Source organism: Marmota marmota, unplaced genomic scaffold, assembly GCF_001458135.2.
Source record: "Marmota marmota marmota unplaced genomic scaffold, marMar, whole genome shotgun sequence".
Taxonomy (NCBI): Eukaryota; Metazoa; Chordata; class Mammalia; order Rodentia; family Sciuridae; genus Marmota; species Marmota marmota.
In genome coordinates, this window is record NW_026000037.1 from 62,098,950 (window position 1) to 62,125,974 (window position 27,025).

Here is a 27,025-nt window from a genome sequence, read left to right on the forward strand (position 1 = left end):
TTGGAAAAATGACAGAACTGAAGCAGCGTGTAATATTAGTGCCTATTATTCTACAAATTATGTCTTCACCTACATTCATATGCCAGAGGAGTCATGTTGTACATTAAAAATGCAGAACTTAAAAAAAGCCAACAACAGAGGGCACCTCTTTTCATGGCCCTTCTCTTATCCTCTTAGATTAGATCATCAAGAAATAGACTTTGAATCTAGACTTGTATATTAGGTCATAGCACTTTCATACTGTAAATACCCTGAATTGAATAGGATAGATTGATCATCTGCTATCAGAATGACTTATCCTCTAACTGGATACAAAAGAGTATATTGCAAGCAATATATAGTCTTTCAGACATGCTGGGGGGTATACATATATAAATTTATTAACTAGCAGTCATTTTACTAAAAATTATATAGTAGTAACATATTTATTGTATTATTATTGAAGCTTAAAAAATAGGCCTAGAGACAATTAAAAGGAAGGAGACAGTATTTCCTGAAATCAATATGTAGTTTTTACTGCTTTGCATTTGTACTAGCACACATTTAAACTTATTTTTGTAATAAAAACAACTTGTACTTACTTGTAGATTACTTAAACCATGGAATAAAACAACATTTGTAAGTCATAGTCCCAGTTTTGTAATTGCTAGTGTTGGGGAATCTGCCCATATTTTTGAAGATAATCTTTTTTCTGATACTGTTTTCAAATAAAGCAGATGTTTTAATGTGGAAAAAAAAGGAATGAGAAATATGTGTGTTTTAGGTTGTGGGTGTTGCTTTTTCATGTATGCATTTCCAATAATTTATGTGTTATTTATTTTGTCTTATGACTTTCAAAAGTCAAAGAGTATGTGTCCCCTCTTTTTAATTTTACTTTGTCTCCTTAACATAAATACTTTTAAGAATATTGAAAGTTTCTTTGAAAAATTTAAGAATTTACTTACTTGGATAAAAGATTTTAAAGAGTGAATTAATATAGGTCACTGAGAGTATCTTAGAGTAAGTTACTGTTTTGGCATAGAAAGTATTGGTAGTTTTCTGTATCCGAAATGAATTAATTTCTGAAAGGTAGGCAATTTTAATTTGTAATTCTTGCAATAAAGATATTAGCCTTAAGTGATGATTAGATAAAATATTAAATGTTAATTCAGATTTCACATTTTGGCATATATTATAATTTAAATTCCATCTTTAGTTTGAGCAGTTGAGAAGCAAAGATATTAATAAATAACTTAAGGAGTATAGAAATTTTCACATTCTAGGAATTTACCTCCTAGAAAAAGAGATAAGAAATCAACGATATGATAGAGTAGAAAATATATGGCATAAGACAAGTACAAACTGCTATGGACTAGTATAGATAAAGGAGAAATTAGATTCATTATAAAAAGCTTCTTGATGGAAGTGGCATTTAAACTTGGTCTTAAAAAGGTGTAGGATTTGGTTATGTGGCTATAAAGGAGTATTCCAGGGGGGATAATTTCAGCAAAATCACAAAGTTGAGAAAATATTAAGTGTGTGTGTGAAATTTGTTATACTCTGGTTGATAAAAAGATCTTTTTGTTAGGGAGGTAGGTCCTCAGGGATCCCTAGCCTCTCCTCACTAATTCTTGTGTATTCTTTTCCCCCAGTTTTTCCCTTGGTCAACAAAGATAAGTTTTATCAGGAGAGAGGAGTGTTTTTCCTTGTTGTTGAGTATATAATGTCTGGTTCCATGCTCTGAATAAATCGTTATTTAATTAGACCAGTATTCTCCAAATTAGTGTGGAGTGTGTGTACCCTATAGTATACAAGACAATCCTTTGAAGTACAGGAAGAAATTATCTATAAATTGGTAATGCATTTCTAACCCTAAAACTGGTGTTTTGAATCAAATGTATAGTTTTCATTAGATATTATTGTTGGACCACTCCTAAGCCTTATAGTTAAGACCCTTTTAACATGACAAAACACCCCAGTGTTCTGTTTTCTTTATCCTATGACTCTAACCTAGGGTTCACCATTTTTAAAAATTTCATGTCCCTATTAATAAAGTGTTTGCGCCTGTGGGCCCAAATACATTTAGAAATTAAATGATTACTAATTCCTGAGTGTATGTATATATATATATATATGTGTGTGTGTGTGTGTGCATGTGTGTGTGTGTACCATATATAATATCAAGAAATTAGACCAAAAAATAAAATAGGAGGTTAAATAAATTGAGATCTTAAGTTCCAACAGTTTTTAGACAGCTGTTCAATATTTTTAAACTTGTATTGTTGGTTGTAGTATTAAAGTTGTCTGGTTAAAGTTTCTTTTGCTTTTTATGTTTTGCCTTGCAATATTTTTTTCTTCCCTTCTTCATTCCCAGCCTAAATGGGAATAATAATAAAAATGAACATTTATTCAGTCAGTATTTACTAATGCTAGGTTATGGGGATGAAATGGTAAGTAAAACTCAAGACATGAAAACTGAATTCACAGTGCTTATTTTCTGGTGGTGGAGATAAACCATCACTCATATCGCAAAAATGTTGACTGAGATAAGTGGTACGAAGTGGTGTGTGTGTTTGTGTAAAGGGAGTATTTGGACCATTCAGGGAGGTCAGTGAAAACTTTGTGGGCATGGGACCAGCTACATAAATTTTAGTGCCCAGTGCAAGATGAAAATTTGAGACCTCTTGTTCAAAAAATTACTAAGACTTCCTAGGCTGAAAGCAGAACACTTTACAAGCATGGGACCCTTTTAAGTGTTGGTTCTGTGAACTGTGCAGGTTACGTATCCATGAACCTGGTTCTACCTGAAGAAGTAATGTTTGAGCTGAGATGTGATGAAACAAGAAGATTGCTCTAGGCAAAGAAAATAAGATAAATGAGTCTCAGGGCAGGAAGGATTGTGGTGTATTCAGAAATTGGATGAAGGCCAGCGTGGCTGGAGTGCAGGGAGTGGAGGGTTGTGGAGGGTTGAGGAGGGTGTGAGTGAGATGAAGTAGAAAGGGTGATGTGTAAAGCCAAGTAGAACTTGATAGATAGTGTCAAAGATTTTGGCCTTTATTTCAAGAACCACATATAATTACCAGTGTGTCTTAAGCATAAAGTTTACTTGTGGTGTGCTAATAATACTAGTAACTTGATTCTTGATAGTATTGGAAAACTTGCTCCCCCAACTTCCATTTCTTTATTTTCTTTTTAAAATATTTTTTTCAGTTGTAGATGGGCACAGTACCTTTATTTTATTTGTTTATTTTTTTTATGTGGTGCCCGGGATTGAACCCAGTGCCTCATGCTCTACTGCTGAGCCACAGCCCAGCCCACTTCTACTTCTTACCAACCTCTTTTTCAGAAATTTTCAGCCTGATCTTCTGTGATTATTCTAAGCCTGTGCCTTCCCTAAGGCATGTTTGAAACAGCATTTCACATCAGGGAGTTCTTTTGGTAGTAGAAGTTGAAAATGGATAGGGTAGGTGAATCATGAAATTTTATTTACTATTAAAGTAGTTTTTAGTCTAAAACATTCTAGGTCAACTGAAGAAAAATTAATAAAAGATGAAAATGTTTTTTAATTATTTGAAAACAACTTTTCTTTTCAAAAATACTACAGATATTTTAAATATCTGTTGTCAGAACCATGATTAAAAAGTTTAAATTTCCCTTTTATACATGCTCAGGAGCCAAGGGGTGGGGATATTTACTTGCTTTACCTTGGGAAAGAGAGGAGGGGAAAGAAGTTTTCGTTTTCGACTTCATTTTTTGTTAATAGGTGCTCACAATAAAAGGCTTTAATTAGTATTATCCATACCAAGAGTAGGCTTTGTGTTTTGTGTGGATAAAATGTTTATGATTCATACTTCTGAAGACAGTTATAGAGTTTATTTTCTAGAATGACACCTTCATAAGGTGATTTGTAGATCCATTGCCAGGCCACCCAACTAGGGATTTTCACTTTTGGCACTCTTACAAAATAACATACTAGTGATTTCTTTTCCCATATCATGCTTTAAATGTAATTATTTAAGCTTGTACACATAGACAGTGCTCTAAAATCAGTGATATTGTATATTCTGAGAGCTTAATGGGTGAGATGGGCAGCTGGCCATTTTGTTCTTTAACATTTATTATCTATGATCCATGATACTCTAGAATTCCTAACTAGTAAAATAGCATGGTTATATAGATTTGTGTCAGTCTACTTGCCTTCTCTCTTTAAATGATAGTTTCCATTTATAAATAAAACACCAAATTTTTTGGTAGAGTTGCTTTCTAAAAATTTATTTTCAGTTATTTATGGGTGAAAACATGTTTATATCTTGGATCAAGCAAAACGTTTACCCCCTTTATCCTATTTTCCAGCTTTAGGTTCTTAGGAAGTAGCTTTTGGTATTTGTAGGCAGCTTCTTTAGTTTTATTTGCATTCATGTTGCAAAATTTATATTACTTTGATATATGTTGTTGGATTAGATTTGAAGAATTCATGGAGGTAGTGATGAAATTTTTTTTTTTGCTGTTCATATGAGAGCTTCTGTTACAAAATAGTGGGGTAGCTTCTTATTTATCATATCTAAGATGCTAAGTGTATCTTATTCCATTGTTTTGAAAATATTTATCCTTCTCTGTATATACACAAAATAGCTAAACAAAAATTAAAATTACCGGAGTATACAAAGTATATAAAGTTGACCCTATTAACAGAGATGATAAAATTAAACTGGGTAAAACTTTGAATAGCCAAAATGTTTAGGGAATGAAATGATAGCTACAGTCAAATATTCCTTTTCTTTCTTTTCACACACAATTAATGAATACCAACTGTATGCAAAGCAGGTACACTGTGCCTTACGCAGATACGTAAGACACATGTATTGCCTCCAGGAACTTAGTTTTAATATTTATTCTTTGAAATTTTTATAAATTTCTATGCTTTATTGATTTAATGAGATTAATATAATGCATATAATTGAATCTTTGATGATTTAGGAACCTATAAAGAATTAACATCATTGTTTTGTTTCTAGTAGAGATGTAAATGGTAGAGGTATGCTGACCATACAATTTATCCTAAAAGGTTACTTTTGAGTAATTCGCTGATATCAGCTTGTTTTTGTTTCCGTGACTTTTATTTTAAAAACTGTGCTATACAGGTTAATTGGGTTCTTATTGAAATTTTACTTTGTTAAAATGTTTACAGTAAAATTAATATTTAGTTTCACTGCTTTTGGTTTGTATATTGAAGTCCAGTAACTTGTAATATTGTAGGTAACAGCATACAGAACTATATATGGTCCATTTTTGCTTGACGATTTCACGGTATTATCGTTAAGTATGAACTTAATTTTGTATAGCTCAAATCAAGCCAAAAGTTAGATTTTTAGTATTTACTAATACTACTGTTTTTCTTTTTATTCTTAAACATAATAAAAGCAAATTAAAGGATTTCTGTTCTGTGCTTCCTCTTTAGTGAACAATAAAAAATGCTTTATATGTACAAATTTCTTTTAAAAAGCCATAATTATATATGAAAAATTATTTGTTGCTATGTCACAGATTGGATTAATATAAATACAATAAAAAGATACCTATTATTATCAAGTTGCATATATTTAATTTACTTTCTTGCTGAGGGCAAATGTAGTTACTGTATTAGAATCCGTGATTAAAAAAGAAAAAAAATCAATGGTTTTGTTGTTTTGTGTTTTTTACAAAGAAGACTTCAACAAATGATGTTCTTGTATAATAATCTTGTATATTCTGTCAGTGGAGTCATTGCTTCTTAAGTGCAGTTGATGAGACAAAATTCAAATCTAGTGCTTTTCCCCAGTACTGGTAGGTTACTGATATTTTCTTTGTAGCTGGAATCTTGGAATCTTCTCTAAATGAGAGACTAAGGGTCAAGGTCAGGCTTTACTTCAGGCCTAAAATTAGCTTTATTGGCTTTATTTCACATTGTAGGTGCTTCCTGCTTCACCACACAACTCTCCTTTAATTGTTTTTGTGGGATAGTGGTGGCAGAGTCAAAGCAATGAAATGTTCTAGATATAATAGGGTTCCTTTGTATTTTTAAATCTACCAGCTTAAAGGAAGAGATAGACAACCTGATACAGATGTATTTGATTCATATAGTGTTGCTTGAAAATTCACTTTGTAAATTATCATAAATATTGTTTCACTATCTTTTTTTTTATAGTGAGTCAGACATCAATATCTTTTTATATGTTTGAGCAATATTTTGGGTGTAAATGTTTAAAGGAAGGTAAAGGAATTTATTTTTCAGATTCATTTTTGATTGGGCATGGTGTCTGCCTGTTTCTCCCCATAAAAAACAAAAACAAACTATCACCAAATAATAAGTAAGCATGCATTTAAAAGGATCTTGCCTACTTAGACAGGTACTATAGAATCTAAGATATATGATTAGGTGCCATATTATAAGGTAGTCTTAGTAATTGACTTTAATGCTATAGGCCAATGAAAATACTTACTAATTTGGTAGATGATTGATATTTTGTTTGCCCTGTATGTCTAATTATGATTGCTTTGTTTCTTCAGCTACAGAACCTTGGCCAGAAAATGCTACATTATATCAGCAACTGAAAGGTAGGTTCTTAATCACAATTGAGTGATTTTTGTATCCAAATTTATTACAAAAAAAAATCCTCACTAATGTAATTCAATACAAAGAGAACATGAAACGTAAAGGAGGGATTCTCTTGTATAATTTGTCTAGGAGGTTTTACCTAAACTTGTATCTGCCTGTGTAAACCAACTATTCATGGCCTATAAGGTCCTTGGTTTATTATTGACTCATTATATTGGCTGCTGTAGGCAATGTAAAATGATGTGGTTGCAGGAGCAGTTGGCAGATTTACTGCACCAATAGCTGAGACAGCAGTTTTTTGAAGTCCTGTGGTAAAGTGGGCTCTCAGTAAAAAGGAACTGTTAAAATGTATAGGCTAGGATGGTTCAGGCTCCCTTTAGCAGCTCTTCATATATCATCAGATCACATTATGGACCCCATTTGGGGCTCAGCAGCCTGCTACAGTTGTCAGAAGACTGCAAAGTAATGAAGACTAATAGGCAGCAGCCCTAGTCTTCTAAGCATGGAATTTTTATTGCAGCGAACTTGTCATCTTTCTTTTGTGTGACAGACCTAGACACACTGTGCAATATTAACTGCAAGCTGGTTTTATATGATTGTGAATGCTTTTACTTTTAACTAGAAAGATTTGAATAGATACTATTTTACTTAATTTTAATGAAAAGAAGGGGGATATTTCTTGAATACTTAGAAATGAATTTATTCTTAAAGGAGCTATTTTAATTACATATTGCTGATAAAATGAGATAAGTGATCATATAGTTTCAGAGGAAATAGTCCTATTTTATTATTTATATAGTATAACAGTCAAAATTTTGATTACACAACATTGATATAGAATTTCATGTTCACTTCAATGTAGACTATACCTTTTCTTTTTAAAATAGGAATAGTTCTTAAAAATAAGAATATTATAAGTATTCTTTGCTTGTTTAGCAGTTAATTTTGAATGAGGTCTTTCCTTGTATTTCCACAGGGGAGCAAATTTTGCTTTCTGACAATGCAGCTTCTCTTGCTGTGCAGGTAAATATGTAAATAATATGTATTTTTAACCCTCTAAATGATTTGTGTAATTTGGAGTTGCAATTATTTTTTTCCCTTCAAGAAAATCTAATATTAAATACTTAAAATTTTTCTGTGTGATTTACTCTTATCAGTATATCATTGCTTCCCTGTGAAGTGTCATTTTACTATATAATATTAATCAGTTAATTGTTGTTCAGATATAAAATAAAAATCTTCATTACTTGTTCTTTTACACAAAGTCATTGTTAAGTGTTAGTCACATTCTGTGTCTTAAGCAGTTGTTTTGCTTTGGATTAGATACGATTGTATTGATTATTTGGGGATAGAATTTTATTTTGGAACAGAATTATTTTCTAATTTATTTGTAAAGATTTATTTACTACATATTTTTAAGCATCATTCTGCTCTTTGTACTCATTTTAGCCTTAATCTGTTTGGTAATCTTAAAATAGACATGTTCCTTTGTAGCTGCTCCATATGTATTTATTGATTACAAGTGTGTTTATTATCCCCAAACCACTTATTGAATTCAGTAGCTCTTCAGGTTGTATAATCACAGTTTTGTAATCCAAAAAAGATTAGTGGCTCTGTAAACTTTGAACTATAGGAAGATTAAAATACTTGGGGGATTATTTACTTAATAAAAAGAATTATCTGTGTAGATTATAGAATTATAGTTGTAAAAACATTTTACACATTTAGCTTTTATCTACTTGGTTTATATAGTTTGAATAACAAAGAGGATTTTATTGTGTAACACCTAAAAGATAACTCAAAGGGAAATCTTAAGAGGTGACATTTATTGGAAGTGAGACTGAGCCTCCTTGAGCACAGAAAGAAAGGGTAGGAAAGTAACTTTCAAAGCTTTTCTTGTGTTCTAGACATAATGCTAAACACTGATTTTTAGGTTATCTCTTTTATATTTTTTATTCAACTTCATATCCTTTAGGCTTAATAACAGTGTCATTCAGTATGACAGTATAACAGTATGGCATTCAGTACATCTTTGTTTTAAGGCAGGGAAGGAAGGGAAAGATGGAGAGAAATGTGGCTGGACAGTATTAGTATAATTATCTTTTAACTTTCTTTTTGATTTGTTTTATATACATATTTTTTTTACCAGGAATATGCATTGTCTTTTGTTACTAATATTATAACTAGTTTTTATGTTAACTTTTTTAAAAAAAATTGTAGTTGTAGATGGAAAGAGGTGCTAAGGATCGAACCCAGTGCCTCATGCATGCTAGGCAAATGCTCTGCCACTGAGCTACAGCCCCATCCCTTATGTTAACTTTTGATTTTGATAAAAATCTTTTCCCCTGTGACTATTGCCCTTAGTTTTGCTTTCCTTCCCTCATCTACAGAATTACAGATGTTATAGTGCTGCTTATTATTTTTTTTTTTTTTAGTGCTGCTTATTACCCCCACCCTTTTTTTGTTGTTGTGAGAGATGGAATTTCAAGTTGAGCTCTCATGTGCAATAACAGTTGCCTATCATATAGAATGTACTCAGTGAATGTTTGTTGTGTGAATGGTTTCTAAGTGTGGTGAAAGCAGTCTTGCTTAATAAGTGACAGCACAAATAATTATTTGATGTGTATAAAATAGTATTTTCAATGTTTATGTTTTTGAAAAGCTTTTGGGAAGTGAATATTTTAGTTGAAACACTGATTCTTAACCCTTTATCAGTTGCCATTTTGAGGATAACTCTTTCAGGATTTAACAAAAGTTATAGAACATTTTCCCAGAAAACACCCCACTGCACACATAGAAATAAAAATATACCCAGGCTATTCTGCATGTGGTTTCACAGGTTTATGATCTCCCTCCTCAAGCTATCTGGGAATCTGTATGAAGAGCCCTAAAACTAATAGTAATTTAGGAAGAACTAAAGTAATTTTTACCCAAAGGAAGGCATTGTAGATAGGAATAGACTAATCATGTTTCTCAACTGGGGAGCTTTTTAACCCCCACAAAAGGTTGCTGCTAACCGTCCTACGGTGCACAACCCCGAATGTAAATAGTGTCAAGGTTGAAGAGCCCTAGAATAGATATTTTAACCAGTTTCTAGTACAAAGCAAGATATAAATATATTATCACTTTTAAAAATTAACATTTTAGGGGCTGGGGTTGTGGCTCAGCAGTAGAATGCTTGCCTTGTATGTGTGCAGTACTGGGTTTGATCCTTAGCACTAAATAAATAAATAAATAAATTGTGCTATGTACAATTAAATTTTTTTTAAATTAACATTTTAATATTCTAGGGAAGGGGAGGAAAAAAGACATCTAGTATGTACTTCATCAATTGTATTTTTGTAGTTCTTATTAATTTGTTTTCTTATTATAGTTTCTCTAATTGTTGCAATTAAAAATAAAACAGAAAAAGGATCTTTTAAAATGCAGAATTTTGCTTAACCATTTCTTTTTTTTATCCTACATATGTCACTTAGATGATAAATTAACCAGCATATATTAAAATTCTTAGTTTTCTTCAATATTCTTTGGCTTGACAGCTGATAGTAGCCATGACTATAAATGTGACTTTTCCACATATCTGATGTAAACTTTATAGAGCAATTTTCTTCTATATAGTGGATCAGCATCCGTTTAGAAGAATCATTTAAAGGCTTCTTGCTTGATGTATAAAGCTGATAAACACAATATGACAGGTATCCATAAACTGAATATTTTCTATAAGATACCAAATATCAAACAGATATTTTAATAGTCTGCAAGTTAAGCCAGGGAATTTAAATTTTATTTCCCTCCTAGACTTGGTATTTATTATATCCCTGAAGCTAAATGCTTAGCTTTTTTTTAGTTAAAGGAACCTTTATGTTTTCAGTTTAAAAGAAAAAAAAAAATCTTTTCCCCTATGACTATTGTTAGTTTTGCTTTCCTTCCCTCATCTACAAAGTATTGATTTTATCTGAAATGTTATTTGGTCATGTCACCTTGTATACTGAATATAGTGAAGTATTATATAGTATGTTCCTATGGCTTCTGTGAGCTATGTGCATGTTTGTATGTATGTGTAATACTGCATACATGCACATACAAGAAAAAACGAACAAGAAGTTTTCTATTCTATAATAATTTGACTTTGAAGCTTATATTGATTGGGAAAATAACTTTGATAATAATTTTCCATTACTCCGTCTCTTAACAGAAGATTTTAAAAATATTTAAAGTATCCCTATTTAAAAAAATAAAAGAAACAGGTGAAGTTAATTTTAATAATGTATTTTATTTAACCCATTTCATCAAAATAATATTTTATCATGTAATCAATACAGTGTTTATATTTTACATTTTTTCATATAAAGTTCAAAATCTGATGTTATTTTATGCTATGGCACATGTGCATCCTTAGGCACATTGCAAGTGCTTAGTAGCCTTATGTAGCCGATGACTCTTGTATTAAAGAGTGCAGGTGTAAAGAGCAAATACAGGTGAACTTTGTAAGTTTTCTACAAAAAAGGCTTTTTAAGAACTTTTGAAGTCTGTATTTGCTTTTATAGCAGATTCCACAAATGGAATGTAGGCAATTAGTTTCTTTTCCAAATACAGCTGACCGTAAATAGGACTGTTTATTTCAAGTTTCCTAATCTGTAAAATGGAGATATAGTAGATGCTGTCCCATTGGGTTATGAGGATTGAATACGTAATGTGTAAAACACTTGGAAAAATGCTTGGTGTATTGTAAATACAAAAGAATGTAGGTCATTATTTCCTTTTCTCCTGATTCTTCGACAGAAAAACACATAATGAATTTCAGCAAGAGGAATAGAACTTGTGGGCTTGACAATTCCTAAAAAAACACTAAAGTAATTGAGAGTAAATGTCATATATAAGATTTCTGGGGGACATATTTGTATTTGTATGAGCATTAAAATTTTTGTAATCATTCTTTTATGCCATACCTTAACGATGTTAATATTGAATGCTTTAATTCAAATAGCATGTTATTTTAATAATATTGAATAAGGTTTGGTTTTAAAATTTAATATTTACTAAATGCTTTTATTGTAAAATGCTCTCTATGGAGATCATTTATATAGAGTATTGCATCTAATCCTTACCAACATCCTACTGTAGAGTTGCATTCTTAATCTCATTTTAAAGATGTGGAAACTAAAACTCAGAGGTGCTCTGCCTAAGGCCATAGGAGTCCACAAATTGTGGAGGTAAACAGAAAATAACAGCATTGGTGAATGCTACATGTACTTATTAATAACTGTGTTGAGCACCTAAAGTTCTTGTTAATTTATTTAATCCTTACAACAACTGTATGAAGTAGGGTGGTATATAGTATAAGTATCATGGATAATCCTCTCTTATAGCAGTCTTAGGAGTTAGGTATTTTTATTATTCCAATTTCCCCACATATTAGGAAAGTAAGGTGGAGAGGTGAAATGATTTGCCCAAAGTTATATGGGCTGTACTTGGCAGAACTGAAATGCAAAGCTAGGGAGTCTGAGTTGACAGCCCACACACACAACACTTTGATGCATATTAGACTAGTCCAGTGGTGAAGATCTTTGGATTTTTACCCAATAATAAGTGAACATTTAATCACATTATTTTTGACATTTCCCAACAAATGTGTCTTAAATTTTATAGTTTTTATTAAAATATGAAAGATAACTTGTCTTAGCTTTTATATTTTTGAAATGAGATAAAGGTAGTCTTAACTATATTATGTTATTATGAAGCTCAAGTTGGGTAATAAAGGATAAATTCTGTAGAAAGAAGTGAAAGCTATAGCAATGTAAGATGTGAATTAGTACCTACCTATTTTGACTAAAGATTTATGTACTTATTTTGTGAACATCGTTAATAAAATGTTACTTTCTAGTAAATTTGAAAAAGAATATCATGTAGTGTATAGGAAGCCAATTAAAACCTTTTTCTTTTTGATTGGCTGATCCAAATATTATAAAAATTTCAATGTATTTTTTAGACAATGTCTTAAACTGATGATCATTATAAGAATGCTACATGAAAAATATTTTTACTTCAAGAATAACATTTAAGATCAAAATGAAGTGAATATCCCTGTTATATTTAATATTTTTATTTTCCCTTATCCTTTTTGAATAAATACTCCATCTCTAAAAATGAAACATGACAACAGCAGGGAAAAACCCTACTTGGTGTTGAATGTGTTACATCATTTTTAAAAAGTCAGCGTTTTTGAAGGCGCCATTAATGCTGTACTATAACACTTAAATGTCAGGTTGGCTGATAAATATTTAGCTGACCCTTGCTTTTCCCTTTTAGCAAGTGATGCTTTTTAGGTGGACATGTTAATTAGTGGTTAAATGGTATTCTAATGTAGTGTTTGGGGATGAGCAGAGGAAGGAGTATCTCTCCTTTGGGCCTGCAGGTCGGTTGTTGCATTGGAGAAATAACTGTGAGTATGAAAATAAGCTGCTCTCAACTTGTCAAGTCATTCAGATGGTCACAATAGACAGCCTACCTGAAAATTTTAGAGGAAAAGATTTTTGAGTTTTCAATTCAGTTATGTACAATTTTCCTTTAAAAAAAAAGTTGTTCCGGGTTATATGTCATTTGAAGGGTCAGTTTAAACCTGATATAAATACAGGTAGGATGATGCCAATGGGTATATTTTAATAGAGAATTAACAGAATAGTGTTTTGTGGAAATTATTTAAAATATTGATAGAACTTCCTTAAAATTTCATAAACTGTAAAATTTTTAGGTTTTTAAGTTTATTCACTCTTTCACTTTGATCATCCTGTAAAATGAGACATCTGTGTTTATGTTCAGAGTTGGGAGGAGGAAAGGGAAACTAAGGAAAGAGAATTTAGTGAACATTTTTTAGATAGGGGACTTTAAAATCCTTTTTAGTGTTCTAAATGAACAAAGTGGAGGCTGCTATCACTGAATTTAAATTCATCTGATTAATTGTCCTATTTTATATTATTGTTTTTATACCAGAAGTATTAAAGCATTTTGATGGTTATGCTTCTAGCAATTGGCATGATTTAAATATGTGAAATGTGATGTTTATAAAAAATAACAAAATCAGAATTTAGTAGGTTAAAAAAATCTCAGTATTAATATTAGTCTCTCAACACATTAACAAATGGTATATGTAAAACATTTAAACTTGTAGGATTTGAGGAAGTGAAGTATTTTATATTCAAAATAATGTAAGTATCATAATGTAAGAAATAGGTAGTTGAGTTGTCATTTTACTAATTAGTGAAATAATGCAAAATAGTTATACAGGGTAATAGTCTGCTAATATAAATATTTATTTAACTTAGCAAAAATACACATTCCTGTAATTCTGAAAGATTATAAGTTAGTATACAACTTGTATACTTTTAAAAAAAGTAAATAGCAAGCAGAATTTTAAAATTGGTTGCTGTTATACAGAACAATAAAGACATAGTGGTAAGATGAAAAAATATAATTCTGTTATTAAACATAAAAAGCCTAGAATTCTTCATTGTTAGATATATAGTATGAACATAATCCATCTAGCAGCATTATATTCGAGCTGAAAATATACTTAAATTTGAGGCCATACACTACCCTGTGTGAGTGAAACATCTTTCATATAGTTCTAAGATGAAATTACCCTTGAATGAATAGCATCTTCATTTATCTTCAAACCTCTTCTGTGCATTTAGTGAATCTACTCTTTCAACATTCTACAAGAATCACATTATGTCATTATACCAGAGTACTTACTTCTGCAGTGTGAAATAGATTGGTTTGGAAAATGAACCTGGCTTTGCTATAAATTACATTCACAGGTACAAAGGAATTTGTTATTTTGTTTAAAATAGTCACAAATATAATTAAGGTCTTAATTTATGTTAAACTACAAATATGGCTATTACTGTAACTGGATTAGGAACTTAATCTGTCACTTCAAGAATGATACCTAACACTTTTCATTTGTAACCTTAGATACATTATTTCAATTATAGGGTCTGCAGCTGTTTGATATAAAAACGAATTATTTTGTAGATAGATTTGTTCATGGTTTTTAATTTTAAAACATGCTTCTTCAGTAAGATGGAAAATAATTCTTCAGTTGTCACAGATTTTCTTTTGTGTCTGGTGAAACAGGACATGAATTAAAATTCAGTATCGTTTTCATTTTTTACCCTAAGAATGGCATTGCATGCTTGACAATTGTCCTTAGTGAATTTTTACATAAAATATTTCAGATTAAATTATGAAATGAATAAAAGCTTTTTCCAAAAAGAAGAAAACCCGAGTTTAAGTATAGTTTTACCTGGTTGGCTGAAAATGGATTGTGTTCTTTCTAGAATTTGAGTGACTTTGTTAATGTGACTTATATACCTTAAATTCCATAGGATTGGTCAGTAAAGCATCCACTCTTAAAATTTTATTAAGGACAATTTCAAACATGTTGAATTATTTTAACACTTTTATTGGCACATTGTGCTGGTTTTATTTCTTATATGCAATTGAAGAGAATTGTTCTGTATTTAACTTGTAAGACAATTGTTCATTTGTTCTTGAAATAAAGAAGAAGAAAGAAGGGGCTGGGTGTTTAGCTCATTAGAGCACTTGCCTAGCATGCTTGAGGCCCTGGGTTCCCTCCCCTGCTCCAAAAAGAAAAGGAAAGAAGATAGTTGGTGTTGCTTATTGATAAATGATTCAATATTGAGTTTCTGTTAACCAAAATGAAATGACTAAATTTTGTGTCCCTACCATCTATTATTTAGCTTATCATAAGAATTAAATTTTTTTGTTGCTGCTATTTTTCTTAGTTGGTAATATTGTTTTAGTCTATAAATAACAATTTTAAAACATTCATTATAGAACTTAGGAAAAAATAATTTTTCTTTTAATCCCCAGTTCTTTGAGTGCCAGCTATGCCCCTGATAATTGTATTAGGGTCTTGGATTACAAGAATTATTCTATTTAAACATTGAGCTGCCATTTTTATTGTCTGCTCATACCCTGAGCTGCACTAAAATTGTCAGTATTTCAGTATTTAGAGTATCTTTCTTTTTTTTTCCCCTCCGGAGAGATATCCTGTGTTTGGGAGCTGAAAAGGGAGAGTGATAACTAGGATCTCTTCAGTTAATATGTACATTTAGGCTTAACCTTTGTCTTTTCCATGTGACACCTTACCCAGTTCCTTATTCTCTGCTTGGATCCTTGAATTAGGAATCTCTAATTATTTCTCCAAAGAATAAACCTCTATCTCCTGCATAGATTAAGGGAGGGCTGATCACCTGTCGCTTAAACAAACCTTCATCCATCCTTATGTTTGTAGTCCCATGCCTTTCCTCTGCTTTTTGTGCTGCCTGGTGCCTCCAAGTTTGGAATCTTTGTTTCTGTTATGTGAATGTATTGATTTTTCTCCTCTGTAAGCTCTTAGGTTTCAGTTTCCTTTGCTCCAGTAAATCAGCTTTCCATCTTACAAAAATGGGTTGACTTGTCTGGTCTGCCTTTGTTTTTTCTCCCATTCTTTGTGTCTTTCTGGACTTATACCATTTCTACTCCTCCACTGTTATTTCAGTAGTTTTTTTTTTTTTTTTTTTAAAGATTGCCGAGATTCCTTAATATAATTCAACTATAGACTGGGGTTGTGGCTCAGCGGTAGAGCACTCTCCTAGCAGGTGCGAGGCTCTGTGTTCAATCCTCAGCACCATATAAAAAAACAAATAATATCCCACTCTTTGGCTGACACTCAATGGACTTAAGTATTGTGTCCAACTACTACTAAAAAATAAATATTTTTTTAAAAAGAATTTAATTAGGGGTTGGGGATGTGGCTCAAGTGGTTGTGTGCTCTCCTGGCATGCGTGAGGTACTGGGTTCAATCCTCAGCACCACATTAAAAAAAAAAAACAAAAAAACATTGGGTCCACCTTAAAAAAATATCTAAAAAAAGTAAAATTAAAAAAAGAATTTAATTAATTTATTAAATGTGTTAAAGCTTATTAAATTTCAGGGTCTTAAAAGTCAGATACTGTGTACATTCATGTGTGTGTATTTGTGTTTGTGTGTGTGTGTGTGTGTTTAAAACATTCCCTGCCGTGTCATAGGAACTTAGATTTGTATTTAAAAAATACAAACTATATAACTATATTTATTGACTGTAATTTTAATTAATTTTTTAGGTCTTAGTTTTTACATGTTAATTTGCTTGATCGTTTTATCAGTTATTCAACAAATGAGTAACCCTATATTAGCTCTCTCTGAAATTAGGAATATTATGATGTTAAATGTGTCACCAGCATCAAAAGTTGATTACTAGGCTGGGGTTGTGGATCAGTGGTAGAGCGCCTGCCTTGCACATGTGAGATACTGGGTTCAATCCTGAGCACCACATAAAAATAAATAAATATATAAAGATACTGTACCCATCTACAACTAAAAAAAATTTTTTTTAAAGTTGATTACTTATTTTTATACACTGTACCGTTATGAAGATTGTGTTTTAAATATTATGTAGTTTAATTACTTACAGGTGATGTCAGGCTTTCATACCAGGACCTCTTTTATGTGTTGATTATCATTTTTACAGACCCATGCTGTCCCATAGACATCTAGAAGTCATCACCACATCACACTGTGATGAAGGAAGAGTTTTGTATGTGTGCTAATACAGTAGCCAGTAGTCACAGGTTCCATTGAGCTCTTGAAATGTGGCTAGTTTGGGAAACTGACTTTATAATTTTATTCAGTTTTAATAAATTTAAATTTAACCTAAATAACAACATATAATTAGTGGTTACCATATTGAGCAGCATAGTTATAAAACATTATTCTGATAGGATGTGCTGTTTTCATTCAAATTATTTTATGTTGCCATTCATTTGAATTGGTTTGGAATAAACTATCCAACTAGAGAATGAGTTAAGTGAGTTATCCTAAGTTTGTTATAATTAGAGTGACATTTTTCTTTGGCTTTACATAAGAATAAAAATATGCAGGTTGCTACTTGAAACTGAAAGTAAAAAATGTGTTATAGGCTGGTATATCAGGCCTATTATTTGGAGTTTTTTTTTGTGTGTGTGTGTGTGTGTGAGTGTGTGTGTTGATAAGATTGCAAATAACAGCGAAGAATACTTAAAAATTAAATAAAATAAAAGAATAGAAAATAGTGAAAGGTGAAAGTACTGTTTTAGAACTTCTCAGACTTTTCTTCCATCCTAGGAGAGAAAAGAGAAATACTATTTAAGTCAAAGTTTGCTTTGTTTCAAAGTTTTTATATTATTGAAAACAGTCATGGTGATGTGTTTTTTTGCATTTTTAATGTTTGTATAAAAATGCTGTTTTTGTGCCATCAAACTTATTTGTGATGTATGTGTGTGGGGGGTGGGTGTGTGTGTGGGGTGGGGGTGTGGGGGTGGGTGTCTCTGCCGCAGCCCGGCTGGCTGGGCAAAATAACGGGGTGGGGAGGTGGGGGTGGGTGACGAACAACTTGTGTAGATTGATACAGCAGGAGTAGGAGCCCTTTATTGCAGGACAGGAGCAGTATTTATACATTCCACACAGCTTATCTAATTAGCATAAACTAGATACATCAGTCAACCAATAAGAAATCTCCACACTTAATGGCTCGCTGGTGTTACTTCACAAACCACTCCCTCTGGCATTTTGCCAGGCACCATCCAGACTTGTTTACAGACTCTAACATGTCTCTGGCAAAATGCCAGGTGCCATCCTGACTTCTTTACAGACTCTAACATGTCTCCTCCTCCTCTTGTAGTGTTGGGGATTGAACCCAGGCTTTGCACATGCTAGGCAAGTGTTCTGTCATTGAGCTCATCTCTGCCATTTTTTTCCCCTCTCAGTGAAGAGCTCTGCTTTTCATCATCAGTATAGATACATAAGTAATAGAAGGGAATCCATTTTTCTACTCCCTCTTCCTGCTGATCCAGCTTTTAAAATGAATTGTTCACATTTACTCTAATTCTTTTTAGTACGCCTTCCACATGATTTTGATGAGGTTTGAGAATCATTGTCCTAGCCTATAATAGGGGTCACAATAAGCTATTACTATAATTTGGGATCAGAGGTAATAGAGTGAGAAGACTACTTGTTTACACTTAGAGGTAGAAGAATCAGACTTTTGATCAGGTGAGTTGGTGTTTAAACCTATGATTAGTAATTGTAGGTGAATAAATTAGGATTACACTATGGGTGACAGAAACCTAAAATATAGTAGCAGTGTAAAAAGAAGCTTATGTCTTTCTTTTATAAAATCAGGTAATCCAAGTTTAGGGACTCCTTTTCTCTTGTTGCCTCATCCTCAGCTTCTATTTCATGGTTCAGTTTCACTGCTGTACCTATAATCATTCTTTTCACATTTCAGTCAGCAGGGGGGGAAATGAAAACATATCCCCTTCTTTTAAAGAAACTTCCTAATGGTTATGCAGAACTTTTAGTCCCAATGACCAAAATTGAGACATTGACCACATTTCATTATAAAGTAGACTGGGAATACAGGTTTTTAATTTCAGGCACCATCTGTGTACAGATATAATTCACAGGTTCATCCACTATAGGGAAAGGGGAGAACATCTGTGAAGGGTAGAGGGGTTGATGGACAGATGACTACAGTAAACTTTTGGGAGCATGTTTTGCCCATCAGTAAACAGTGTTGAATGATTATTTACAAGTACTGTACTCTCTTAGGTTAGTTGTGGGAAGTGGAGACTGTGGGGAGGGTAACAAATACAAAAAATTAAAACCTACTACTTGGCTTTCTAAGAAATGTCACACAATTAGGGAGTCAGACATGTATATATAAGTTATAGATAAATGTAGCAATCAAACTAAGTAGTGAGGGTAATAGATTGAGACTCATAGGATTTATTTTTATAGGGAAACATTCTTTAGAGGACTAGAATTTTGGGAAGATGTATTTGAAGAAGGGAATTGACATAGTTTGGGGTAAATGGAGCTCTTTGTACAAGGCAGTAATCACTGTTCAGTACTCTTAACTACTTTTTGAGTCTTAAGACTGATTTTTGCCAGCATGGTAACACGCACCTGTAATCCCAGTGGCTTGGGAGGCTGAGGCAGGAGGATTGTGAGTTCAAAGCCAGTCTCAGCAAAAATGAGGCACTGTCTCTAAATAAAATACAAAATAGGATTGGGGATGTGGCTCAATGGTCTAGTGCCCCTGAGTTCAATCCCCAGTACCCCCAATCCCCCCAAAAAAAGACTGATTTTTGATCCAGAACTAACGAATTTTATTAACTCTTATGAGAAATCTCTATTGGGTGATAGTAAGGTGTTCTGTTCATAATCTTAATATGTGATAAGTAATAGCCTTGTTAATTTATTAATTTATCTTTTTTAAATATTTATTTTCAGTTTTCGGTGGACACAATATCTTTATTTTTATGTGGTGCTGAGGATCAAACCCAGCGCCCCACACATGCTAGGTGAGCGCATTACCACTTGAGCCACATCCACAGCCCTAATTTATCTTAAATTACATTTGACTGCTATTTATAATAGTTTCCTCAGTTTAAAAGAAGATGAAAGGTTTGTTTTCTAACTTGTATGTGGTAATAGAACCATCATAATGTATGATGTTCCAGTTGAATAATTAAACTGTTTCATAGAGAACATAGATAAGTTTTATGTGTGGAGATAAAGAAGCCAAAAAGTCACAGGAGAGAAAACAAGGGGAGTAAACTTTGATTATTATAAAAAATAGTGGATTTGGTAAAGTGCACTGGTGTCTTAACAGGTAAAAATGAATCAGTATTCTGTAGTAATGTGATTTTGTATTTTTTACATTACATTATAATGTGTACATTTATTCTTTATCATAAAATATTCTCAAAAGCATGAGTTTTAAAATTGTGCAATACTCTGTGGTTTAGAATTACTGTAATGATTTACGTGTACTTTTATAAAGACATTTAAATTGCTTGTAAAATTTTTGTTCCTATAAACCAAGTGAAAATAAACAGTTTAAACCTTTAAAAAGTGAATTAGTGACCACAGAACTACCTAGTTAGGATTTTGAATACTACTGGAAAGAATGTTGAAGTAGCAGATGAGAGAGATAATGGTCCTGCAGAGAGTAGTGGAATTAAGCAATCAGTATCTTATAAAATTTGGACTTCAATAATCTATTAAAGAAAATTAAAGCAAAGTTTAAGATTGTTTACTTACCTAAACTAATATAGTAAACAAGTAGGGATATTTATGTGCTTCCTTAAGTATATATATTTTAAGTTAGTTAGACTTTATCTATTTATTATACCAGTGATTGAACCCATGGGTGCTTTACCACTGAGCCACATTCTCAGTCCTTTTTACCTTTGTTGTTTTGAGACAGAGTTCCACTTAGTTGCTGAGGCTGGCCGAAGCCTCCTAGGATAACAGGTGTGCCCCACCACATCTAGCAGTTTCATGTATTTATTAATGTCTAAGTCATATTGACTTTTTATTAGTGAAATGATATTTTTGTTTGGAAAACAAATCCTTAACTTTTTTTTTTTTTAAAAGAGAGAGAGAGAAAGAGAATTTTTTTTTAATATTTATTTTTTAGTTTTTGGCGGACACACATCTTTGTTTGTATGTGGTGCTGAGGATCGAACCCTGGCCGCACACCAGGCGAGCACGCTACCGCTTGAGCCATATCCCCAGCCCACAAATCCTTAACTTTAAAACGGTTTATTCTTTTCCAGTAGAGTGTTGCTGTATGGACTATTAAGTTTATGAAATAAATAAAAAGTTTTGTTCAAATATAAGTATACTTTCACTAGACTTAACTGTATTTCTTCTTATTTATAGGCCTTTTTGCAGATGTGTAATCTGCCTGTCAAAGTGGTTTATAGGGCAAATGCAGAATATATGTCTCCATCTGGTAAGTATGATTTTTTTTTCCTTCTCTGTTTACATTCTGGATTGATAAAATTATAATTTGTGTCGATGTTAAAAATGCTTGATTTTTTTTGTTGTTGTTCTTGTTGTTTACTTTTGAAGAATTTTCACATTGTTTTGCAAAGTAATAATTGCAATCTTAACAATCTTGGAATCAGTCTGTCTACAGATTTCAACTCTGATCAGAGATGGTTACTGATATGTTATGAAAATTATTTTAAATGAGTAAATATTAAGGAAATACATAATCTCAGATTTTCCTAGTTTTACTTACACAGGACAAATTCTAATATTAAACAAATTCTAATATTAATGAATCTCTTTATTATTGAACACACTTGTCTAAATTATCTTGTCGCATAATATTAGGGAGAAGAAGGAATATCATGGAATAATTGTCACTAGATCTTAGTTAAAATCATTGTCGACATTTTTTAGTTTCTAACTCTTTATTATTTATTTATTTATTTATTATTTTTTTGCAGGAGATACCCTAAGATTTATTTTGTAAACTTACATGGTGGTGGGAAGAATGTTGTAGAGCAGAACCGTTCACATGGTAGCCAGGAAGAGGGGAGGGAGGGAAGGAAGGAGGGAGGGAGAGGGAGAGAGGAAGGAGGAGGGAGGGAGGGAGGAGAAGAAAGGGAGAAGGGGGCAGGAGGGATTGAGGGAGGAAGGGAAGGGAAGGAAGGCTATGTTTTATTTTAACAGATTTTAAGATATTATTTATTAAAATGTCACCTATTGCTATGTTTTATGATCAGTATTTTGTTTCTGTGTTTTGTATTCTAGTTGACTAACGTAGTGTTTAAATATGATTTAAATTATTTTCAATACAAAAATATATCACAAAGCTATTAAATAAATGTTAAATGTAATTGACATGAGTTATTTTAATTGTGGTTTTACTGGAGCAGTAATAGCACATGGGATCACTCCTTCATGGATAAATTGTTGAATATAACTATATTGCTTTTTTAGGGAGAAAATATTAGTTCTTTTCATTGTGATATGATGATAACTTAGGAATGACTTGTTAAGCTTTTTTTTTTTTCACCTTAAGTTTTTATGGGTAGTGGTAATTGTCAAAAGATATAAAGATACCAATCCCATACACACTGAAGATTCTGAATGTATACATATGCATTTATTAGACTTATGAATATACATTTAGAAAATATTTCCAAAATAATTTTTTAGACTTCTGAATGTCAATATATTTTAGATTCATGGAATTCATTCATTGACTCATTTTTAAGCTGATTTTATAGATAAAGTTTTTTTATAAACTTTTCTGAATTCTGTTGAAATATATGTGTTCTTTCCATCTTTTTTTTTTCTGTAGTCATACTGAGAGTGTATACATATATCTGTATATATGTACACACACAAGAAAAGATCAGTAATATAATACCAAAATTGAAAACTTTGGTAAATAATAAGTCATGGTTCATCTACTATGTATAAGTTACTATGTTTAAGTTACTATGTTTAGTATCATTTAGTTAGTTAATTGTCTTCTTTTCATACTCCATGAAAGACAACAGGGAAAGATACAGTACATTTCTCATTCATAGGTGGAGTCTCCTGTAAGTATTTGAAAATGACTAAGATATTTACATTTAGTCATATCTCTTAGTAGTATTCCCCTTCATCACATGAGTTGAGGTGATAAGGGGCAATGTTTAAAAATTTTATTTGCTTGTTTGACCTTTGATAGTTGCCTAGGAAGTCCTTGGAGAAAGGATAGTCTTTTCAACAAATGGAGTTGGGCCAATTGGTTATCCATAGGCAAAGAGGAGAAAAAAAGAACTTCAATCAATACATTGCACCATATACAATATTAAAATTTATAATAGCTGAACTATGGAACCATACTAGGTGTCCATCAGTGGATGACTGGATCAAGAAAATGGAGTTTTATTCAGCTATAATGGAAAAATGAAATTATGTCATTTGCAGGAAAACAGAAAGAACTTAAATAAGTAAGCCAAACTCAGAATGTCAAGGGTTGTATTTTTTTCTCATATGTGGAAACTAGAGAGGAAAAAGGAAAAGAAAGGTAGGGGTGATCACATGAAAATCAAAGGGAGATCAGTAGAGTAGAGGAAATGGACTAGGGGGAAGGAGAAGGGAAGAGAGAGGGGAAATACTGAAGAATGATACTGGCCAAATTATACTGTTATATTATATGCATGTACAAATATGTAAAACAAATCCCACCATCATGTACAACTATAATGCACTAATTAAAAAATAAGGAAAAAAATTTAGCTATTCTGAGAGGTGTGTAGTAATTTCCCGTTGTGGTTTTAATTTGTCTTTCCCTAGTGACTGATGATATTGAGTATCTTTTCGTATGTTTGACATTCATATATCTTCTTTGGTAAAGTACTGTTCAGATTTTTTTCCCATTTAAAAAATATGATTATTTGTTTTCTTATTGAGTTGTAATAGATTTTTAAAGCAGAGAGCAAAAAATAGAAGACTATTTGTCGTAAAGAGTTAAATCTTTTTTTTTTTAATTTTTAATTTATTCTTTAGTTTTCAGTGGACACAACATCTTTGTTTGTATGTGGTGCTGAGGATCAAACCTTGGCCCCATGCATGCCAGGCAAGCACACTACCGCTTGAGCCACATCCCCAGCCCCAAGAGTTAAATCTTTATCTATGACTTTGTCAAATACGAAACAATTCCTTGGGAAATTTGACTTCTCTTCAGTAAACTTCCTCTGTGATATGAGATGGTCAAATTAGATGACATCCAAGGTTCTTTCTGTTTCTGACATTCTCTGAGTCTACAAACTTGTTTGGCAATGTGTTCTTGCTTTTTCATAGAAATAAAGTTCTAGGGCTGAGGATGTGGCTCAGCGGTAGAGTGCTTGCCTCGCACGTGCAAGACCCTGCGTTCGATCCTCAGCACCACATAAAAATAAATAAATAAAAATAAAGGTATTGTGTCCAACTACAACTAAAAAATAAATATTAAAAAGAGAAATAAAGTTCTAAAAGTGACTGTTCTGCCTAAAATGAAAAACAGCCCTCAGTTTTCTTTTATGACCTTTGCTGCCAGAGAATAACTGTCACTGTGCTTTTGCCTGATAACCTGCAATAATAACCATTTAACATTGGCTCTATTTTAAGTCAAGGTAGTGACAGAAAACATTGTTCACTTGTAATCTGTTGCCTTGTGTGGCGAGTGGCGCTATTAATAATTACTTGGAGGCAAATTGTCTTTCAATGCAAGCGTATATTCGATCACACCAATCACCATATATAAACAATTAATACAACAAATGTTGGATGTGCTGGAGCACCTCAACTGGCATTCCATGCACACTAATTAAACACTATAAGCAAATTGCACAATCCTAGGGCAATCATAAGCCCCAAAATACCTCTGATGCCACGTGACTTCTCCTAGCTAAAGAGCAGACATTGTCCTTGTCTGGTGGTTCTCTCCAGCTGATAGCTGGTCGTCAGGGAATGGGTCAGTTCGGGGATGCACAGCAAGGCAGCCAGTCTCACCAATGTTCTTGGAGCAAAACTCTTCAGTGTGTCAGGACAAGCATTTTAAATACAGTTCGAAGTTGGTGGTGTACCTTGGTGATTGGTTACATCCAGTAATAGTCAGTGTCCATTGGTTATGACTAAAATCTTACCAAAATTTTAGTCAAGTTAAAAAATGATGTAATTGCAACTGGGAATGTTCTTCACGCATGTCCATGGACATTTGCTCCCTATTAATTGTAACCAGTCATTGTTTAAGCATGCCTATGGCTAGTGCCCCTTACAGGTCTTTATCAATAGCAAGCAGACATGACGAAACAGTTCAATGGCTGCTCTTCCTCATGGCCAGCAACTTCAGTGAGTCCCAGCATTGTCTATGGCAGATGTTCCTTACACCTTGATTTTTATATATCTCTTTATGATTAGATACATGAGTACTCACTTGAGCATCCAGACTTCTTCCCTCCTTCAGAATCTATAGTGCTCAGTATATTTTTAAGAAAAGAAATATACTTTTTCCAAGAATTTGAAACTACTTATTAAGGAGAAATATACTTTCCTCTAAAAATGACGTACCCCCAAATACCCTTTAGTCTAGGCACTAGTTTTTAGTTGTTGTTGTTTTGTTTTGTTTTTTAATCTCAGATGACCTGTACTCTTTGTAATAGTACAGTAGTTACAAAGATTTTAGTCAAGTTAAAAAACGATGGGCTAATACTTGCCCTGCTAAGAAATACTTTTTTATAAGATTTATAAAGCAGTAGAAGGAAGGAATGTACACTTGGTAACAGGGAAATGTTCTCTGGAAGAAAGGAATGCACAATTGTTAACAGGGAAATGTCTTCTAAATACATCTATTGAGTTGTATTCCAAAAGGCCTGCCTTTCCTTTGTAATGCATGTTATCCTGTGGATACAGATGAAGCTTTTGTTGGTGCTGTGCACCTCATCCATTACCCCCAGGCTGACTGAGCCAAGAAGTGAATCCATTGAAAGGGATCAGGAAGAAGCCTGCTGTTAGTGTGAACTCTATTTGAACTAGATCTGACAGCAGGTTTCATCCTTTAGTGTTTGGAGTAGTCCTTACTATTTGTTCTTCTCATTTCTGACAATATCATCAAATATTAGAATTTATTAAAATGAACGGTTACATTTTAAATGTGGCCTTTTTTTAAAAAAGTAGGCAGTTTTTAGAGGCATACCATTCCTTTTGCCCTTGAGTATTAGGAACATGCTTTGTATGCTCACAAACTAGCATACCTTCAAAGATTGTTAATTCTTTTAATTCGTGATATTTTAAGTCAGAGACATTTAGTAATGCATCATTATGTACTCAAAATTGACCTTAATTTATACCAGAGATTTAAATTTTGAAAATGTAAAAAGACTTCTTATATGTAGTTCACAATATAGATTGATTCATTGTGCAGTACTCCAAAGAGAAAGCCAAGTTAAATATCTTTGAACTTTGTAAGTGTTCATGAATTATGTCCTGGCTGCTATATAGTGATTTGTTAGGATTACTGAAAAGAGAATTTTGTGATCTGTTATTATATCCAGGTGAGAACTCTAGAAATGAATCTACTTATTCTTTTTTCTTTTGTTTTTTTGAGATTGATTAGTAATGAGTGTATAAACAGTTGTGGAGTTTAAACATATCTGATTATAATATTTAAAAGTTATATTTGTATAACTATAAAATCTTCGTGTTCATAAAACATGCCTGAATTTTTTATTGTTTCTTTTATTAGCACAAACTTTAATTTATTGAAAGTATTTTACACATTTTTTTCCCTTGACAGGTAAAGTACCTTTTATTCATGTGGGAAATCAAGTAGTCTCAGAACTTGGTCCAATAGTCCAATTTGTTAAAGCCAAGGTAATAAATAAGACACTAAATATATTTGATCACACTTTAAATAAATCATCCATCATTCTTCAGCATGTCTTAACATTTACATTAATTTTAACCTAGTTTTATAAAATGAGTAAACTACAAGAAAATATTTCTAAAGTATAAATTGATATTTTTTTCATA

The 27,025-nt window shown here is 32.3% G+C and overlaps 1 protein-coding gene across 2 annotated transcripts in view; it reads left to right on the forward strand.

The window, feature by feature from the left end:
- Positions 1-27,025, forward strand: part of Mtx2 (metaxin 2) — a 56,524-nt gene that overhangs the window by 17,851 nt on the left and 11,648 nt on the right. For both annotated transcript variants that reach the window (XR_007351001.1, XM_015479348.2), the window contains exons 2-5: positions 6,526-6,573; positions 7,551-7,597; positions 21,389-21,461; positions 26,790-26,866. Coding sequence is in view for 1 of the 2 variants with exons in the window: in XM_015479348.2 (XP_015334834.1) it covers positions 6,526-6,573; positions 7,551-7,597; positions 21,389-21,461; positions 26,790-26,866 (245 nt within the window). In the remaining variant the exon portion in view is untranslated. The remainder of the gene's footprint in view (positions 1-6,525; positions 6,574-7,550; positions 7,598-21,388; positions 21,462-26,789; positions 26,867-27,025) is intronic.